The 14,463-nt window shown below is 45.1% G+C and overlaps 1 protein-coding gene across 5 annotated transcripts in view; it reads right to left on the reverse strand.

Moving 5' to 3' along the window:
* Positions 1–14,463, reverse strand: part of LOC100754902 (ubiquitin-like modifier-activating enzyme ATG7) — a 222,672-nt gene that overhangs the window by 176,961 nt on the left and 31,248 nt on the right. For all 5 annotated transcript variants that reach the window (XM_035448952.1, XM_035448951.1, XM_027429133.2 and 2 more), the window contains exons 6-7: positions 11,195–11,311; positions 9,277–9,426 (exon numbers count right to left, since the gene is read on the reverse strand). In XM_035448952.1, coding sequence (XP_035304843.1) covers positions 9,277–9,426; positions 11,195–11,311 — 267 coding nt within the window. The remainder of the gene's footprint in view (positions 1–9,276; positions 9,427–11,194; positions 11,312–14,463) is intronic.

The raw sequence follows: 14,463 nt of genomic DNA on the forward strand, positions 1-14,463 counted from the left end.
CAGAAAACTATAACATGAGAATAAAGAGGGCAAAACAGTCAACCTGACCATCTCCAGTTGGAGGGTTTTCCAGTAAGAATCCCAAAGAAATGACTGCCTTTAATACTCAAACACTCAATATCCCAGGTAATGAACAAAGAAGACTCCTTTTTAAAAGCACAGGGAAGAAAATGCAAGTCTCAAGTGCACTCCAAGGTCACAGCCTGCAACAAAGACACAAAGCAGTACCTAACATTAAGTGGTAGCTAAGTGAAGAGCAGGCCCCGCCAGCAGCAGACAGAGGCTGGAGACCCACAGGGGAACCTGCTGTAATTATGAAGCATTTTCTACTCTTCAGTAACTATGGCAGAGGAAGACGAGCAAAGCTATCTCTGGGGATAGGCGGCGAGATGCTGGCTTGGAAGGGATAGCATTCCATAGCAATGCAGTGCCACGGTGGAATCAACTCTGTCCAGTTGAAGTCAACACTTCTTGCAGGAAATTAGAACTTAAATGGGGGCCATTTCTGAGCCAGCCAAGAGTGTAAGAGCATAGAACATCTGATGCTGGGAAGCATTGATCTACTAGCACTAGCCATCTTGACATGGCTCCAACAGGCTTGTGACAGCCAACACTGGCCACCTGTCCTCCACTCAGGGCTGTGACTTCACCTTTGTATTTTGACGATCCCTGGTGGGAATCCCAGTGCAGAGGAAATGAGCAAACACTGTAAACTCTGGTGAGTCCTCCTCAAGGACCAGCTGTTGGACATGGACCAGCACAGTACTGACTACAAACCATAAAATGTTCAAGGGTGGTGGGATGGGTCAGAAGTTAAAAACACTTTCTGAACAACCAGTTGGTGATCTGGATTTGTTTCCCAAAATCCAAGGTGCGGGAACAGAACTATCTCTTGCAAGTTGTTTGCTGACACCCACAAGTGCACCTCTCTCTCTCTCCCTCTCTCTCTCTCTCTCTCTCTCTCTCATACATCTCTCTCATACACACACTAATAATAATAATACTTTTATAAAATGTTTACTCTAAGGGATGGAGAGGTGGCCCAGTGGTTAAGAGTATAAACTGTGTGAACACCAAAGGATGGTTCTCAGCACCCATGTTGGGCGGCTCACAAAGTGCCTGTAACTCTAGCTCCAGGGGACCTAATGTCCTCTTCTGGACTTCCCTGTGCACAAACACTCAAGCGTGCATGTACACACACACACACACACACACACACACACACACACACACACACAAATTAAAATTTTTAAGCGCACTTCTTCAATTTAGTAATTCTTTATCTAAAGAGTTTTTCTTTAGAAATAAGTCAAGATGCAGATGAGTTGGGAAGGAATAATTCATACATAAAAAATACTGGGCAATGGTGGTGCACACCTTTAATCTCAGCACTCGGGAGGTAGAAGCAGGCAGATTTCTGTGACTTCAAGGTGTGCCTGGTCTACAGAGGGAGTTCCAGGAGAGTCAAGGACACACAAAGAAACCCTGTCTCAAAAAACAAAACAAAATATAAACAGTAACAAAGAGTGAGAGCTAGTTGTCAAAAATAGTAAAGATAGTCTATTATTACACACCTTCTATAAGGGGGTGTGAAACAAGATGATATTACTCTAAAAGGCTGCAACCAAACAGAATATGATATAATTTTTGTTTCAAATAATGAACAGAAAAGGTTACAAGGAAACATACATAGTTTACTTCAAAAAAAACCCAAAGCTGAGTATGGTGGCACAGGATCATAATCCAGCACTTTGGAGGCTGATGGCAGGTTCCAGGCCATCCTGATTTACATATTGATACCTTCCCTTAAAAGCCTTAAAACTGAAAATCAATGGCTAAAGAACTGTGAAATTTTGCAATGGTGGTGGCAAGCTGAAGCTGGAAATTAAGCACACCCAGAAACACAGCCAGCACAGTGCACTGATGCACTGTGTTTGTACAAGCTATTTATTATTATTACTGTTATTATTGTGTACATGGAGTTCAAAGCCAACTCTGTGGAGTTGGTCCTCACCTTCTACTTTTGCTTGGGTTCCAGAGATCTAGCCCAGGTCTCCAAGCTTGTGTGACAAGCGTCTTTAACCAGTGAGCCATCTTGTCAGCAGGGAGATGACCTATTTGTGGCTCAAATCATTGACTGGATCACAATTAGAACTTCACAAAGATAAACCATGAGCTGGAGTGTGGTTCAGGGACATACTGCTTACCTAACATGCATGAGACCCTGGGCTCCATGCCCAGAATTATGAGGTAGGGGTGTGTGTGTGTGAGAGAGGGACTATTTCCCATCACACATCATTGTATGCATATTCTCTGTCTCTGTCTCTGTCTCTGTCTCTGTCTCTGTCTCTCTCTCTCTCTCTCTCTCTCTCTCTCTCTCTCATACACACACACTACACATCTTGGGAAACATTTTTGGGATATATGCAATCAAGAACATCTGAGTATTGAGTTACAATGTCAGAGGTAATTTTCACTCTGAGTTAAATCCAGCAAATGTGCATTACACAACCTCACATCAGCCAAGAAGGGAAAGAAAAGTACCCTGGGTACACTGACTGAGAATGCCCATGCAGGACCTGCGGCTAGATGTGTAGGCCTGAAAGTAACCCAGAAGCAGCTTCTTTGGTAGGTGGGCTCTTCTCATTTCTTCAGACTTTTTGAAAAACAAACAAAAAAAAAGGAAGAAAGAAACTTGGCCTTTCTTTGGGCAAACCTGGAAGACTCCAAATATACTTTCATGAAGTAGATGAAGAGTGAGACTAACACAAAGAAGTTTTCATAGAAAACATAATCTGATCAATTTATTATCTAAAGAGATATGGGAACAAAGCTTGTGCATGAAGAAAACCCAGTACAGCTTGACACACTGGCCACCTCCCAGTTCTTACAGCCACCCATGAGGGATGGCATTGCTACCATATACTTGTCAGGTTGAGGATATTGCTCCTCAGAGGTGACACTGGCTCATTAACTGAAGTGGGAACTGGAATGTAGCTTTCTTCTCTATACCTAGCCAGGAGCCACAGAGGAAAAAGATAGCACACAGTGGCAAGGCTTCCACCCCTAACCAATGTCCATTTTCCTCATCTGTGACATAGAGGGCTATCAATAACATAAGGACTGGCTCTATGCTGGGCACAAGGTCAGAACTCAGACAAAGGAGGCTTGGGCTGCTGATGGCTAGTAGTGTGGCTTCCTTGGGGACAGATGCCAGACACTCTCTTGTAGCCAGCAATGCTCCACATGTTCATCAACAACCTACGTACAGAGATAGCCCTTCCCATCCTACCCTCAGCAAGTCCACAGGTATACTCCTTTCCAGTCTCTTCCTTCAAGCCAGAGATCTAAAAAGGGTCCACAAGGGTCTCTATACTTCCATGATATTAGATGTGACCTGGAAACTGGGGGAATAGTTCAGTCCCCAGCACAGCCCCTAAATGCAGAGAGGACCTGTAGCTTCTAGTAGATTCCTGAAGAGGTAATGATCCATACAAAGAGCCCTCATTATCGTACCAAAAGCTTCTGGCTACTTCCTGGAGGCCTAATGTGTATCAGGCACTGACCAGTCTTCTCATATGAGACCTCCAGTCCTCTCCTCAAGGCATTCATGCCTGGCACATTCTCCCATCCCACTTTAAATGCTAGACATGATTGGATATGATTTAGACACGGTGGCGGGCAACCGGAGACAAGATAGCAGTCCTGGGAGAGCAGAGCACTTAAAAGGAGGCTGAGGCTGCTGAGATGGGTCTGCAGGGAAAAGTAAAGGGGCTTGATGTGTAAGCCTGGAGACTTGTGTTTCATCCCAGGACCTGCAAAAAGCCAGATGCTTCAGATTGCATCTGTAATCCACCATTCTTACAGCAAGATGAGAGAGAGAGGCTGAGACGGGAGAATCACCTGGAAGTTCATGGACCAGCTAGTCTAGGGTACTCTCCTTCAATAAGGCAAAAGGAGAAAGTTGTTCTTTGACCTCCACATGGGTGCCATGGCATGAACACCTCTGCACACACACACACACATATCATACACACATGTACAATAATAATAAAAATTTTAGCTAGGTATAAGTCTTTAATACCAGCAATCGGGAGGCAGAGGCAGGTTTATCTCTGTGAGTTCAAGGCCAGACTGGTCTATAAGGTGAGTTTCAGGACAGCCAGGGCTACATAGTAAGAACATGTCTAAGATAAGCAGATAGAAGTTTTGAAAAGGAGGAGGCGGGGTGTATTGGTACACACCTATAGTATGCAGAGGTTAAGGCAAGAGGATCTAGAATTTTAGGCCAGCTTAGACTACAAAGTAAGATCCAGTCTCGACAGGCAGTGGTAGCACACACCTTTAATCCCAGCACTCAGGAGGAAGAGGCAGGCGGGTCTCTGTGAGTTTGAGGATAGCCTGGTCTACTGAGTGAGTTCCAGGACAGACTCCAAAGCTATAGAGAAACCCTGTTGCGATAAAAAAAAAAAAAATCCAGTCTCAAAAGATCAACAATCTTAAATAAATAAATTCAAAGTTTTAATATCGAAAATCACCAAGAAAATGAATGAGAGCTGTGCCAAATAAATACATCAGAGACAGGTGGGCAATATTAGCTTCAGAAGAGGAGGAATAAGCCTGTGTTTGGAAGAGAGGGGAAAGTCCTGAGGAAGTAGGGAGTGTTCAGATCTACAGAGTATGCACTCAACAGAGCAAAGGGTATGTGTGCAATGAGGGTGGGTTGAAGAAAATGGTGCCACAGGCAAAAGGCAAGGCCAGAAGTCTATGAGAGAGAATCTAGACTAAACTGCGGCTGGATTCCCTCCTACGGGGCCAACATAAAAGTCAGGTATGCCATCTAGGCATGGTGGTGCACAACTTTAATCCATCTCTGGGGAAGCAGAGGCAGGTGGATCTCTGTGCTCAGCCTGGTCTACAGAGCGAGTTTCACAATAGCTAGGGATATTATACAGAGAAACCCTGTCTCAAAATCTCAAACAAACAAAACAAAACAAAACAAAACAAAACAAAAAAGGTGTATCAGTAGACACTCTCCCACAGGGCCAATATCAAAAGTCCTATATGTCAGTAAAGAATTCAGCTGCTAAGCTCAGAGTGAAGACACTCAGGGGCTTCATTTGGGCAACACCACAAGAGATCACTGCAGGTGAGGGATGGATCAGAGGCCACAGTAGACCCAGGCAGGGATCCATCCAGAGGTCACTCAGTGACAAAGTGGAAAGGCAACCACTCAGCTCGGGGTGACACAAGAAAGTTACAGGTAGCAGGTTGAGATGTTGAGAACCTGAGAGCTATAGGAAGCAACTATGTGACAAGGGACAGGGAGGTGGCCAGCAAGTGGATGGAAGCAGAGCCATCCTGATGATGCCTGTAAGAGGACCAACAGCCTCTTACAGGGAAGGTCCTGAATTCAGCGTGGGTAAGCAGATGTGGTGGTGAGGGGGCCATAGGGAGTTCAAGTGTGTCACGTGGGAGGAAATAGTTACGGGAGTCACGGGCATAAGGATGTCACCCGGGAGACACATCTGGAGGATCTCAACACCTCTCCTTCTTTCCCATGAAGACAGAAGGCTCACTGAGAAGAGCAACTTCTGGGTAAAAATGCAGCTGGGAAGGGGAGATGGGGCTGGGGTGTAGGTCAGCCAGAGAGGACTTACATAGCACAGGTGAGTTGTCCATGGTTCCATTCATTCCCAATACTGTAAACTGGGGGGGGGGGGAGAGACACATAGACAGAGACAGATCAAACTGGAGAAGCTAGAGGCAGACGTGATGAGGTGGCAGGAAACAGATGAACACCGTTTGAAGGGAGAATACACCTGCAGGGCTCACACTGAAATGAATGCCTGTTCTTAGAAGAGGGTGAATCATTCATGGAAACACCAGGATACAAGAAACACTTAAGAGAAGCTGGAATTATCTAAATAGCAAACTAAGGCTAAGGAATTAAAGGCAGGAGTGCCTAATCTCACCTGGACTCTTCAGAAATATTTATGGGGACTCTACTACTGCCACAGTTCCTTAGGAAGCCTGCTTGGATGGCATCAGGCCACATGACCTCTCTCTTCCACTTTACCAGTGGGTGCTTCTGGAGCACCCAGAGGGCAGTAAATGTGGAATTCACAGAAGGGCCACAGCACAGCTGCCATGCTGAGGTGTTCACTGGCTGCCCAGGACCTGGGCCAGAGGATTAGCATCATTTTAGAAGGCAAGGGGTAGAGAGCCTGCGGCTGGACCCCAGACGAGTCCAGGAAACAGCGCATGGAGTCAGTTGTCACTTTTGGGGAAATAAATCAGGCGAGGAAGGTGTTGTCAGTCAGTGACAGGAGAGAGACAAAGGGAAGGATCCATTAGAATGCAAGCATGTGGTGTTTGGAGGGCGTGGCTACAGTCAGAGTGCAAGCTTCACCTTGGGGAGCAGTGGGAGATGAGGCAGGGCTAGCTAGGGCATTTCAACTTTATCCTGAAGGGCTGCGCAGGCTAGAAAATGCATGTGGAGGATGCATGGGAACAGCCATGACCACAGCCTGGGAGGCTGAAACTCTAGTGAGGTTACCAGTGTGCACAGGTGCTGTGACACCTTCCACAATAAAAAATAGCATAGGTTACCAACCAGTGTACCAATATCTCGTTTCTTTGGGCCTCTTGTTTTCTTCCTTCAATTTCATTACCTTTCATGTCAGTGACTCTTCCACCCTATAAGACTCTGAAGTCTTATAGTCTTCTAAGCGTCTTTCCAGTTGTAGTCCACAAGGAGGCAGTCAGCACATGTGCTGAGTGATCCAGGCTTCCCTGAGACCTGTCCTTAACCAACGGTACAGTTCTAAGCAAGTGAGGAGCAATGGTCCTGGCTGCACAGGTCCTTGGTCCAATGAACCCCTGCAGGGTTCAGAGGAGACTCAAGATCTATGCAGTCTCTTAAAAGCTGGAGAATAAGAGAAAGAAAACATGAGGAGGAGGAGAACTGGGTATGTGCTGAGGGCCTGTTACACAGTGAGGGCCTGCTCCATGCTAGGAACCCACTACACCCTAGGGCCTGCTCCATGCAAGGCATCTACTACATATTGGGGGTCTGCTATAAGATGAACACCCACTATGTGCTGAGCATTTTGGGGGGAGCAAACTCTCTCTTTATATCCCTGGCTGTCCTGAAACTTACTCTGTAGACTAGGCTGGCCTTGAACTCACGGAAATCCACCTGCTTCTGGCCCCTGAATGCTGGGAATACAAGAGAGTACAACCTGCTTCTGTGCTGGTTGTTTTATTCACATCGCATGTTTAGTTTTCACTGAATCACGGAAAGAGAAGCTCTGTGGTATTTGACAGAAATACCAAGGCAAGACAAGGTCACTCTGCTTCCTTGGGGCTACAGAGCTAGTAAATGCCAGCACTGCCATCAGATCCAGGTCTATTTAGAACCTCAGGGTCAAGCAGAGATGGCCTGTATTAGAGCAAAGTAGAGATGGGAAGGCAGAGAGTGTGGGGTTCTAGGAAACTGGCCATAGGCATGAGGTGACTGTCAGCATCATTTTCTTCACGTGGGAAATACAGACACTGTGATACCCATTTCACAGATTTATTATGAGATTTTGAGTTTGTGAAAGCAAGTGCCAGGAGAAATGTGCTCTGTAAACGGCTATGTTGGTGGAGTGACACTAGGGGAAGGGGCATCTATTTGCTGCACTCAACCAGACCTATAGCAGCTTTAAACCAATTCTGCCTGCTGACATAGTTGGGCTGCACAGCAGGCTGGACTCTAAGTTACTAAAGGCCTGGTCCATCTGGCAATCACCACAGCAACTGTTCTATTATCGCCTGGACAAAAGAAGGATTTTAAAAGTCAAATCTTCATTCTTTGAGGACTTTTCCTTTGAAAAAGAAAATGAGAATGCAATTGATTTTAAGACAAAGACACCCTGGCTGGGGGCAGAGCTTGGCTTAACAGTCACAAAGCCCTGGGTTCTAGATTTAAACTGGCCATCAGTTAGTTAAGGGACTCTTTTTTCTCAACTCTCATACATTTACTTAAATTACTCCACCTGGACAATGGTGTGACTGGGACAGTGTATGAGGCCACTGGCAGTGGGTTCAAGACCTAACACTAATGTACAAACTGACTTAGTGGAGCCCATTCTATATGGAGAGATACCATGCCCACCCTAGACACAAGGAGTGTGGAGGTAGAGAGGTGCCTTGGTCCTGCCTCAACTAAATGATGGGACCTCTTATGGGAGGTCTTACCCTCTCTGTGGAGCAGATGTGAGGAGGGGGGAGTGAAGGAAGTGGGAGGAAAGGAGGGAGGGGGAACTGGGATAGGAATGTAAAAAATAAATTAATAAAAAAAAGAAAAAAATTACTCCACCTGATCTCACCACTTCCTAATACTTGTGGATTGTTTTAAATCACAACCTGATGTATGGCTCAAATTCCATACAAATACAATGTATCTTATTACTTATGAAAACATTTGCAATACTCTTATTCATTCAAGAGAATTTGATTGAGGGTCCTAGATAAGTAATCCACACTCCACAGACACCAACCGATCAATCAACATGGGCCCTGGGTAACAGTCTAACATGGTACAAAAAGGCATCTTTGGACCAGGGACTGTGTGGAGAGAGGCTAGACGGGGAAAGAAGACACACGTGAGAATGCTCTGCAGAGGGAGGAAACATCACTAAGGACAGGGTGCTGTAGGATGCTCACAGGAAGGTGACACAGGGATAGTAAAAACAGATAGAAAGATAGAGGTGTGTTTGACTGGGTGGTGGTGGTGAAGTGTGGAGTCTGGATGAAGCAGGCAAGCTTAGTTGGAGCAATGGTTTATGGGGAGAATAGTAGAGGATGGGCAGAAAGGTACTGGAACCAGAAGAAGGCCCCACTAAGCTCTGTTCGTTGAATGACTGAGTGACATGAGCTGTCCCAGGATGACTCTTTCTTGGCAGTATTATGCAAGATGGAAGCAAGAAGATTCCAGGTGTAAGGCGAGCTCAGTAGTGAGGCTGGCAAGTTCAACATGGAGGTAGGGTATTTCTGGAGGGAAAACAGATCTCTTCATTACTAACAGAAGGGAGGAGTCACATCATCGAGTTATGAGAGCTAGGGAATCCCAAGGAGGAGTTGAATTGAGTGGGAGAGGACAGAGAAGGAAACGATTTAGAGCATATTGTGGAGAGCTAAGGAAATGAGTTTAAAATTGATAGTGGTCTATTATAACACAAACTTTAAACTTTTTAACTGCCTGACAAAATGATAGCCATAGACTCTGACCTTTGTCCTTTGACCTTGGAAGAAATCACTGTAGTGTTTGAGCAAGGACACCAGCACGGTGTTGTCATCGTACTTGATTAAGAAGTATGGTAGGGCCGTGACTCCTTCGGCTTGACACAGATCATCATAGGCATGCTGGAGGGCCTGGATCTGAAAACAGTGGAGGTGAAAACACTCTCTAGGAAATGCAGCTCAGAGCTAAACACCAAAGCTACAACGGCAGCTAGCTAGAAATAACTGACGTCACCAAGTGCCCATTGACGCCACCTTTTAACCTTTCTATAACATCTTCCCTGTGCTATGCCTTCATAGGGGCACAGAGGTGGCACTTTGTGGACTGGAAGGGTGGCTGTCTATGCTGTCAACAGAGGTTTACCCAACATGGTCCAACCAGTGAGAAAATTTGTTATTATCTTTTACCATTTTGTTATGACACAATCCACATGCCCTATAATTCACCCATTTAGAGGGAAGAAGAATCATTGTCTTGAAATTTTTTTTGGGGGGGTGGGTTGAGACAGTTTCTCTGTGGCTTTGAAGACTGTCCTGGCACTCGCTCTTGTAGACCAGGCTGGTCTTGAACTCACAGTGATCCACCTGCCTCTGCCTCCCCAGTGCTGGGATTAAAGCATGCGCCTATTTTTATTTTATGTGTATGAGTGTTTGCCTTTATGTGTGAATGTGTATCAGGTGCCAACAGTGCCTATGGAGGCATGCAGATGGCATCAGATCCCCTGAAGCTGGAGTTAGTGTGAGACACGCCATGGCTGCTAGAAACTGAACCTGGGTCCTGACCACAAACAATAAGTGTTCTTAACCACTGAGCCATCTCCCTAGTCCAGAACCTATGATTGTTTGTTCCTCCCGTCCTGTCCCATCCCTGCCGCACCCCCACCCCCACCCCCGCCCCTTTTGGTAGCATGTTACAAGGTTGGGTAATAGTTCCTGACATGATCTGAAAACTTTTTTTTTCTCCCTTAAACATGAACATTCAATCTCCAACTAGAATGTGTTGCCTCAAGTTAGGTTTCTTCTTAGGAAATTAGTTGCAGAAAACTATAACCATGCATTTGTTCTACAATAACTAAGATTGATTCCTAAATCTTTTTTAAGTTTTATTTTATGTATATGAGTACTTTTGTGCATGTATGTCTGTACACCACATGCATGTAGTGACCAGGAGGCCAGAGGAAGGTATTAGTCCTTCTGGAGATGCAATTACTGGAGCTGCCATGTGGGTGCTGGAATAGGGACCTGGTTAGAGCAGTAAGCACTCTTAACTGCTGAGTCAACCCCCCCCCACACACACCCTTAAATCTTTGCCAGCTTCAGAATTCTGCATCTTACTGACTGACACGCTTCCAGAAGTCATATCATCTTGACCCTCAAACCAAGGTCTTAATAATCATCAGAACTTTCCAGCTAGGTCTGTGTTCTGCCAATCTGATCATCTTAATTGCTCTTGGGACTAATCTCTAATGGCCTCCTAGAAGGAAAGGACTAGACCTGCATGTCTGTTCTAGAGAGGAGGTCCTGCCGTTTGGTTTGGGGTGGGGATGGAAGACTTGTCCTTATTTAACAGACTCTCCTGAAGGGCTGTGGCTTTCTTTATGTCTTTCCCAGACTGAAAATAAAAATAAAAATCCTATCATAAATTCTGTCTTTCAAAATGTTCTTGTAATTCTTCCCTGTGGGCTTAGCATTTCACAAAATTCCATGGGCCACCTGGAGGACCACGGCTCCTCCTCTTCACACTGTCCTTGTCAGCACTTGGCAAACACAACTCCCGCACCATCTGGAGCCTTCCCCAGGTGCCTTTTCTCCATCTAGAGACCTTCTGCTCAGCTTCAGTTTGAGCTGCATACCTGCTCTCACTGCTAAACCTGACTTTACCTGCATTTGTTTTACTTGCTGATACCTGTTTTGGTGAAAGCCTTTGATCCAAGCCTACAGGCCCCTGAATTAGAGGGATGCTCTCAGGAAGACAGAGGGCGGGGCAGCAAAACCAATAGTAGAAGTGGTACTTCTTCAGGTCCTAGGGGAAACACAAATCAGAACAAAGTTGTATATAACTCGGTCCCACGAATTAAAGCAACACACATTTATTAATGTAATATATTAAGCCAGGGGCAGCAGTGCATGCCTGTAATCCCAGCACCTGAGAGGCGAAGGTAAGAGAAACAGAAGTTTAGGGACATCCTGAGCTACATAGTAAGTTAGAGGCCAGCCTAGGTTATATAAGACCCAGCAGGCTTCCCATGGAGACCCCACTAAACAACACAGCTGCATTCTTCATTCAGTCCTGAGAGTGATGCTTCTCTGCTGTCCTCTGCACACCAGAGGGAACCCTTTCCCAAAGGCTTAATATTTGAGGTGGTTCAGATTTTGCAGTTTTTTCAGATTTCAGATTACTATTTGCATATGTACCCTGAAATACCCTGTGAATGGGACCCAAGCCTAAACACAAAATTCATTTTTTTGTGTGTTATATACTACTTATCTCCACAGCCTGCATGAAATTTGATACAGTATTTTTAGTGCAGCAACATTTTAAGTGTGAACTTTTCCACTATGTTACCATGTCAATATTCAAAGTCCTGATTTGGAAACATTTTGGATTAAGATTAAGGATGTTTCCCTGTTTGATACTGCTTTCCAAAATGTCTTCTTGGTGGAGTGTAAGTCAGCAACTATTAAACACCTGCTGTGTACAAGGCAAAACATGACACTCAGACAATACAATGACTAAGCCTCAGTCCTAGCCATCAGCTGCTGGCCTTCTATATAGAACAGAGATAGAGTCTGTGATCGGCAATCTTAAAGGAGGCTCCAATTACTGAGGTATAATGATGTCATGCAGGGAACAGTTGGCCACTCCCACACCCAGGGGAAGGAGTTTCTAAGCTGTTCTCAACTCACTTCCCACACAGCCCCAGGGCTCTGGGCCTCAAATTCCTGTGCCACTGGAGCCTGACTCTCTCATAGGGTAGGTAGGGTAGGACCCCCGGGGCTCTGTGGGTCCTGGACAGACTCTTCCCTCATCTGTGATGTAGTGTGATGCTCTGATGCAGTTCTGCTTAGAAATCACGTCTTGTGAGTCTTGCTAAGAGTGAGAACTGCAGAGCTGTCACCTGACTTAGATTTTGTTTTCAATTTTGCATATGTATGAATGTGCTATATATGCATGTATTTATGCTCTCATGTCTGTGAGCACATGTGGGTGTACAAGGGTACATGTACACATGTGCACGCATGTGGAGGCTTGAGCTTGCCATCAAGTGTCTTCCTTTTCCCACCTTAAATGCTGAAGCAGGGTCTCTTGCTGAACCCAAAGCTCACTGAGGAGGCTATCTGACTAGCCAGCTTCTCTGCCCTCCATGCCCACTTGGCTTTTATGTGGTTCTGAGGCTCTGAGCTCAGGTCCTCATGCTTGCACTGCAGTGCTTTAGCCACAAGCCATTTCTCCAAGGCCCTGGAGGCCTCTTGTATCAAAACATAATTAGAGAAAATTCATCACATTTACATAGACAATTTCGTAGTTTTTTTTGTTGTTTGACACCACTGAACCACCAATAATTCTTGAACATTTTTATTATTCAAAGAAGAAACCCTGTCCCTATGAGCAGAACAGCCCCACCCCCCACTCTCCCTGACCTTTGGATACACCAAGACATTCTCTGTGGATGTCTGTTTCAGAGTTTTCATAGAAATGGAATCACTCAATAACTTTGGGGGGTGGAGTCAAGACAGGGTTTCTCTGTGGCTTTGGAGGCTGTCCTGGGACTAGCTCTTGTAGACCAGGCTGGTCTCGAAATCACCGAGATCCGCCTGCCTCTGCCTCCGAGTGCTGGGATTAAAGGCATGCACTACCACCCGGCCACTCAATGACTTTTAAAATATAAATATATATGTAAAACAGTTCCAATGAGAGCCTAATAATTACAGTCTCCACAGTCTCCATCTTGGACACTAATTGATGAACTACAAAAAAAAAAAAAAAATCACGTTTCACAATGGCAAAACAGTCAAACTGAAATTAATGAAGGGCCTGGCCCTCTGAGGCCTGGGAGCCCGCTCTCTCCTGCTGTGCTTAGGTGATTGTCATAGCTGATCTTCAGCAAAAGGTTAAACCATTCAAGATGGCAGACCTCACGCCTGCTGATAGCTTATCAGGCCATCCCCAGAAGCCAAAGCTTTCTTAGAGATGTGCTCCCGCCCCCACACCCCACTTGGGATGCAAAGGATCATGGGCAAATTAAACATAAAGCCTTTTGTGTCTGAAGAGTTTAAAGGACCTTTTTATTTTATTTTTTTACAGCCTGACTAAGAACATTTTGCAAAAAGGGACAGCACGACAGCCACTGACTCTAGGAAACTGCTTAAAAGTTTAATAAAGCTGGGTGGTGGTGGTACACGCCTTTAATCCCTCCCAGCACTCAGAAGGCAAAGACAGGCAGATCTCTGTGAGTTGGAGACAAGCCTGGTCTATAGGGCTAGTTCCAGGACAGCCTCCAAAGCTACAGAGAAACCCTGTCTTGAAAAACAAAACAAAACAAAACAAAACAAAACAACAACCCCCCCCCAAAAAAAACCGCTGATGTTTTTTTCTCATTAAACCAAAACTGTTAGTGGGATCCTTGGTATAAAAGAATGGATTAAATTTAATTAACAAGAATTCTTAGTATAAAAAGGTACTCATGATCAAGTAACAAACTGAAACCTTTAGCACTAATTAAATCCATCCTACCAAGGAACTCATAAGTAGATAAATGATTGACATCCAAGTTGTACCTGGTAACCTGACGGAGCCCCAGGGCATCATCTCTCCCACCATAACTCATTGGGAAATGTACCCCTCATAGGTAATGACCCTTGGGCTGCCTGAGGAAGGTACCCTGCTAGCCTCTCCTGTGCCCGGCAGGGAATAACACAGAGGGCATTTGGAGAAGCAAGACTCGGTTAAAAATAACTAAATCAGTGCCTTTCTCCCAACATGTACATTTAAATTTATATGAAAACATTTTCTTAATATATCCAACTTTACTAAGTAAATAAATATATCAAATGTGTGGAAGGAGATTGATGTCCAGGATTGATGAGGCTGTGGCAAAGCAACACACGTTAACACACAGGGACCTAAATATGCCTAGAGGCACACACACCATCAGAGAGAACAAATATCAATAA

Source organism: Cricetulus griseus, chromosome 8 (assembly GCF_003668045.3).
Source record: "Cricetulus griseus strain 17A/GY chromosome 8, alternate assembly CriGri-PICRH-1.0, whole genome shotgun sequence".
Classification (NCBI taxonomy): Eukaryota; Metazoa; Chordata; class Mammalia; order Rodentia; family Cricetidae; genus Cricetulus; species Cricetulus griseus.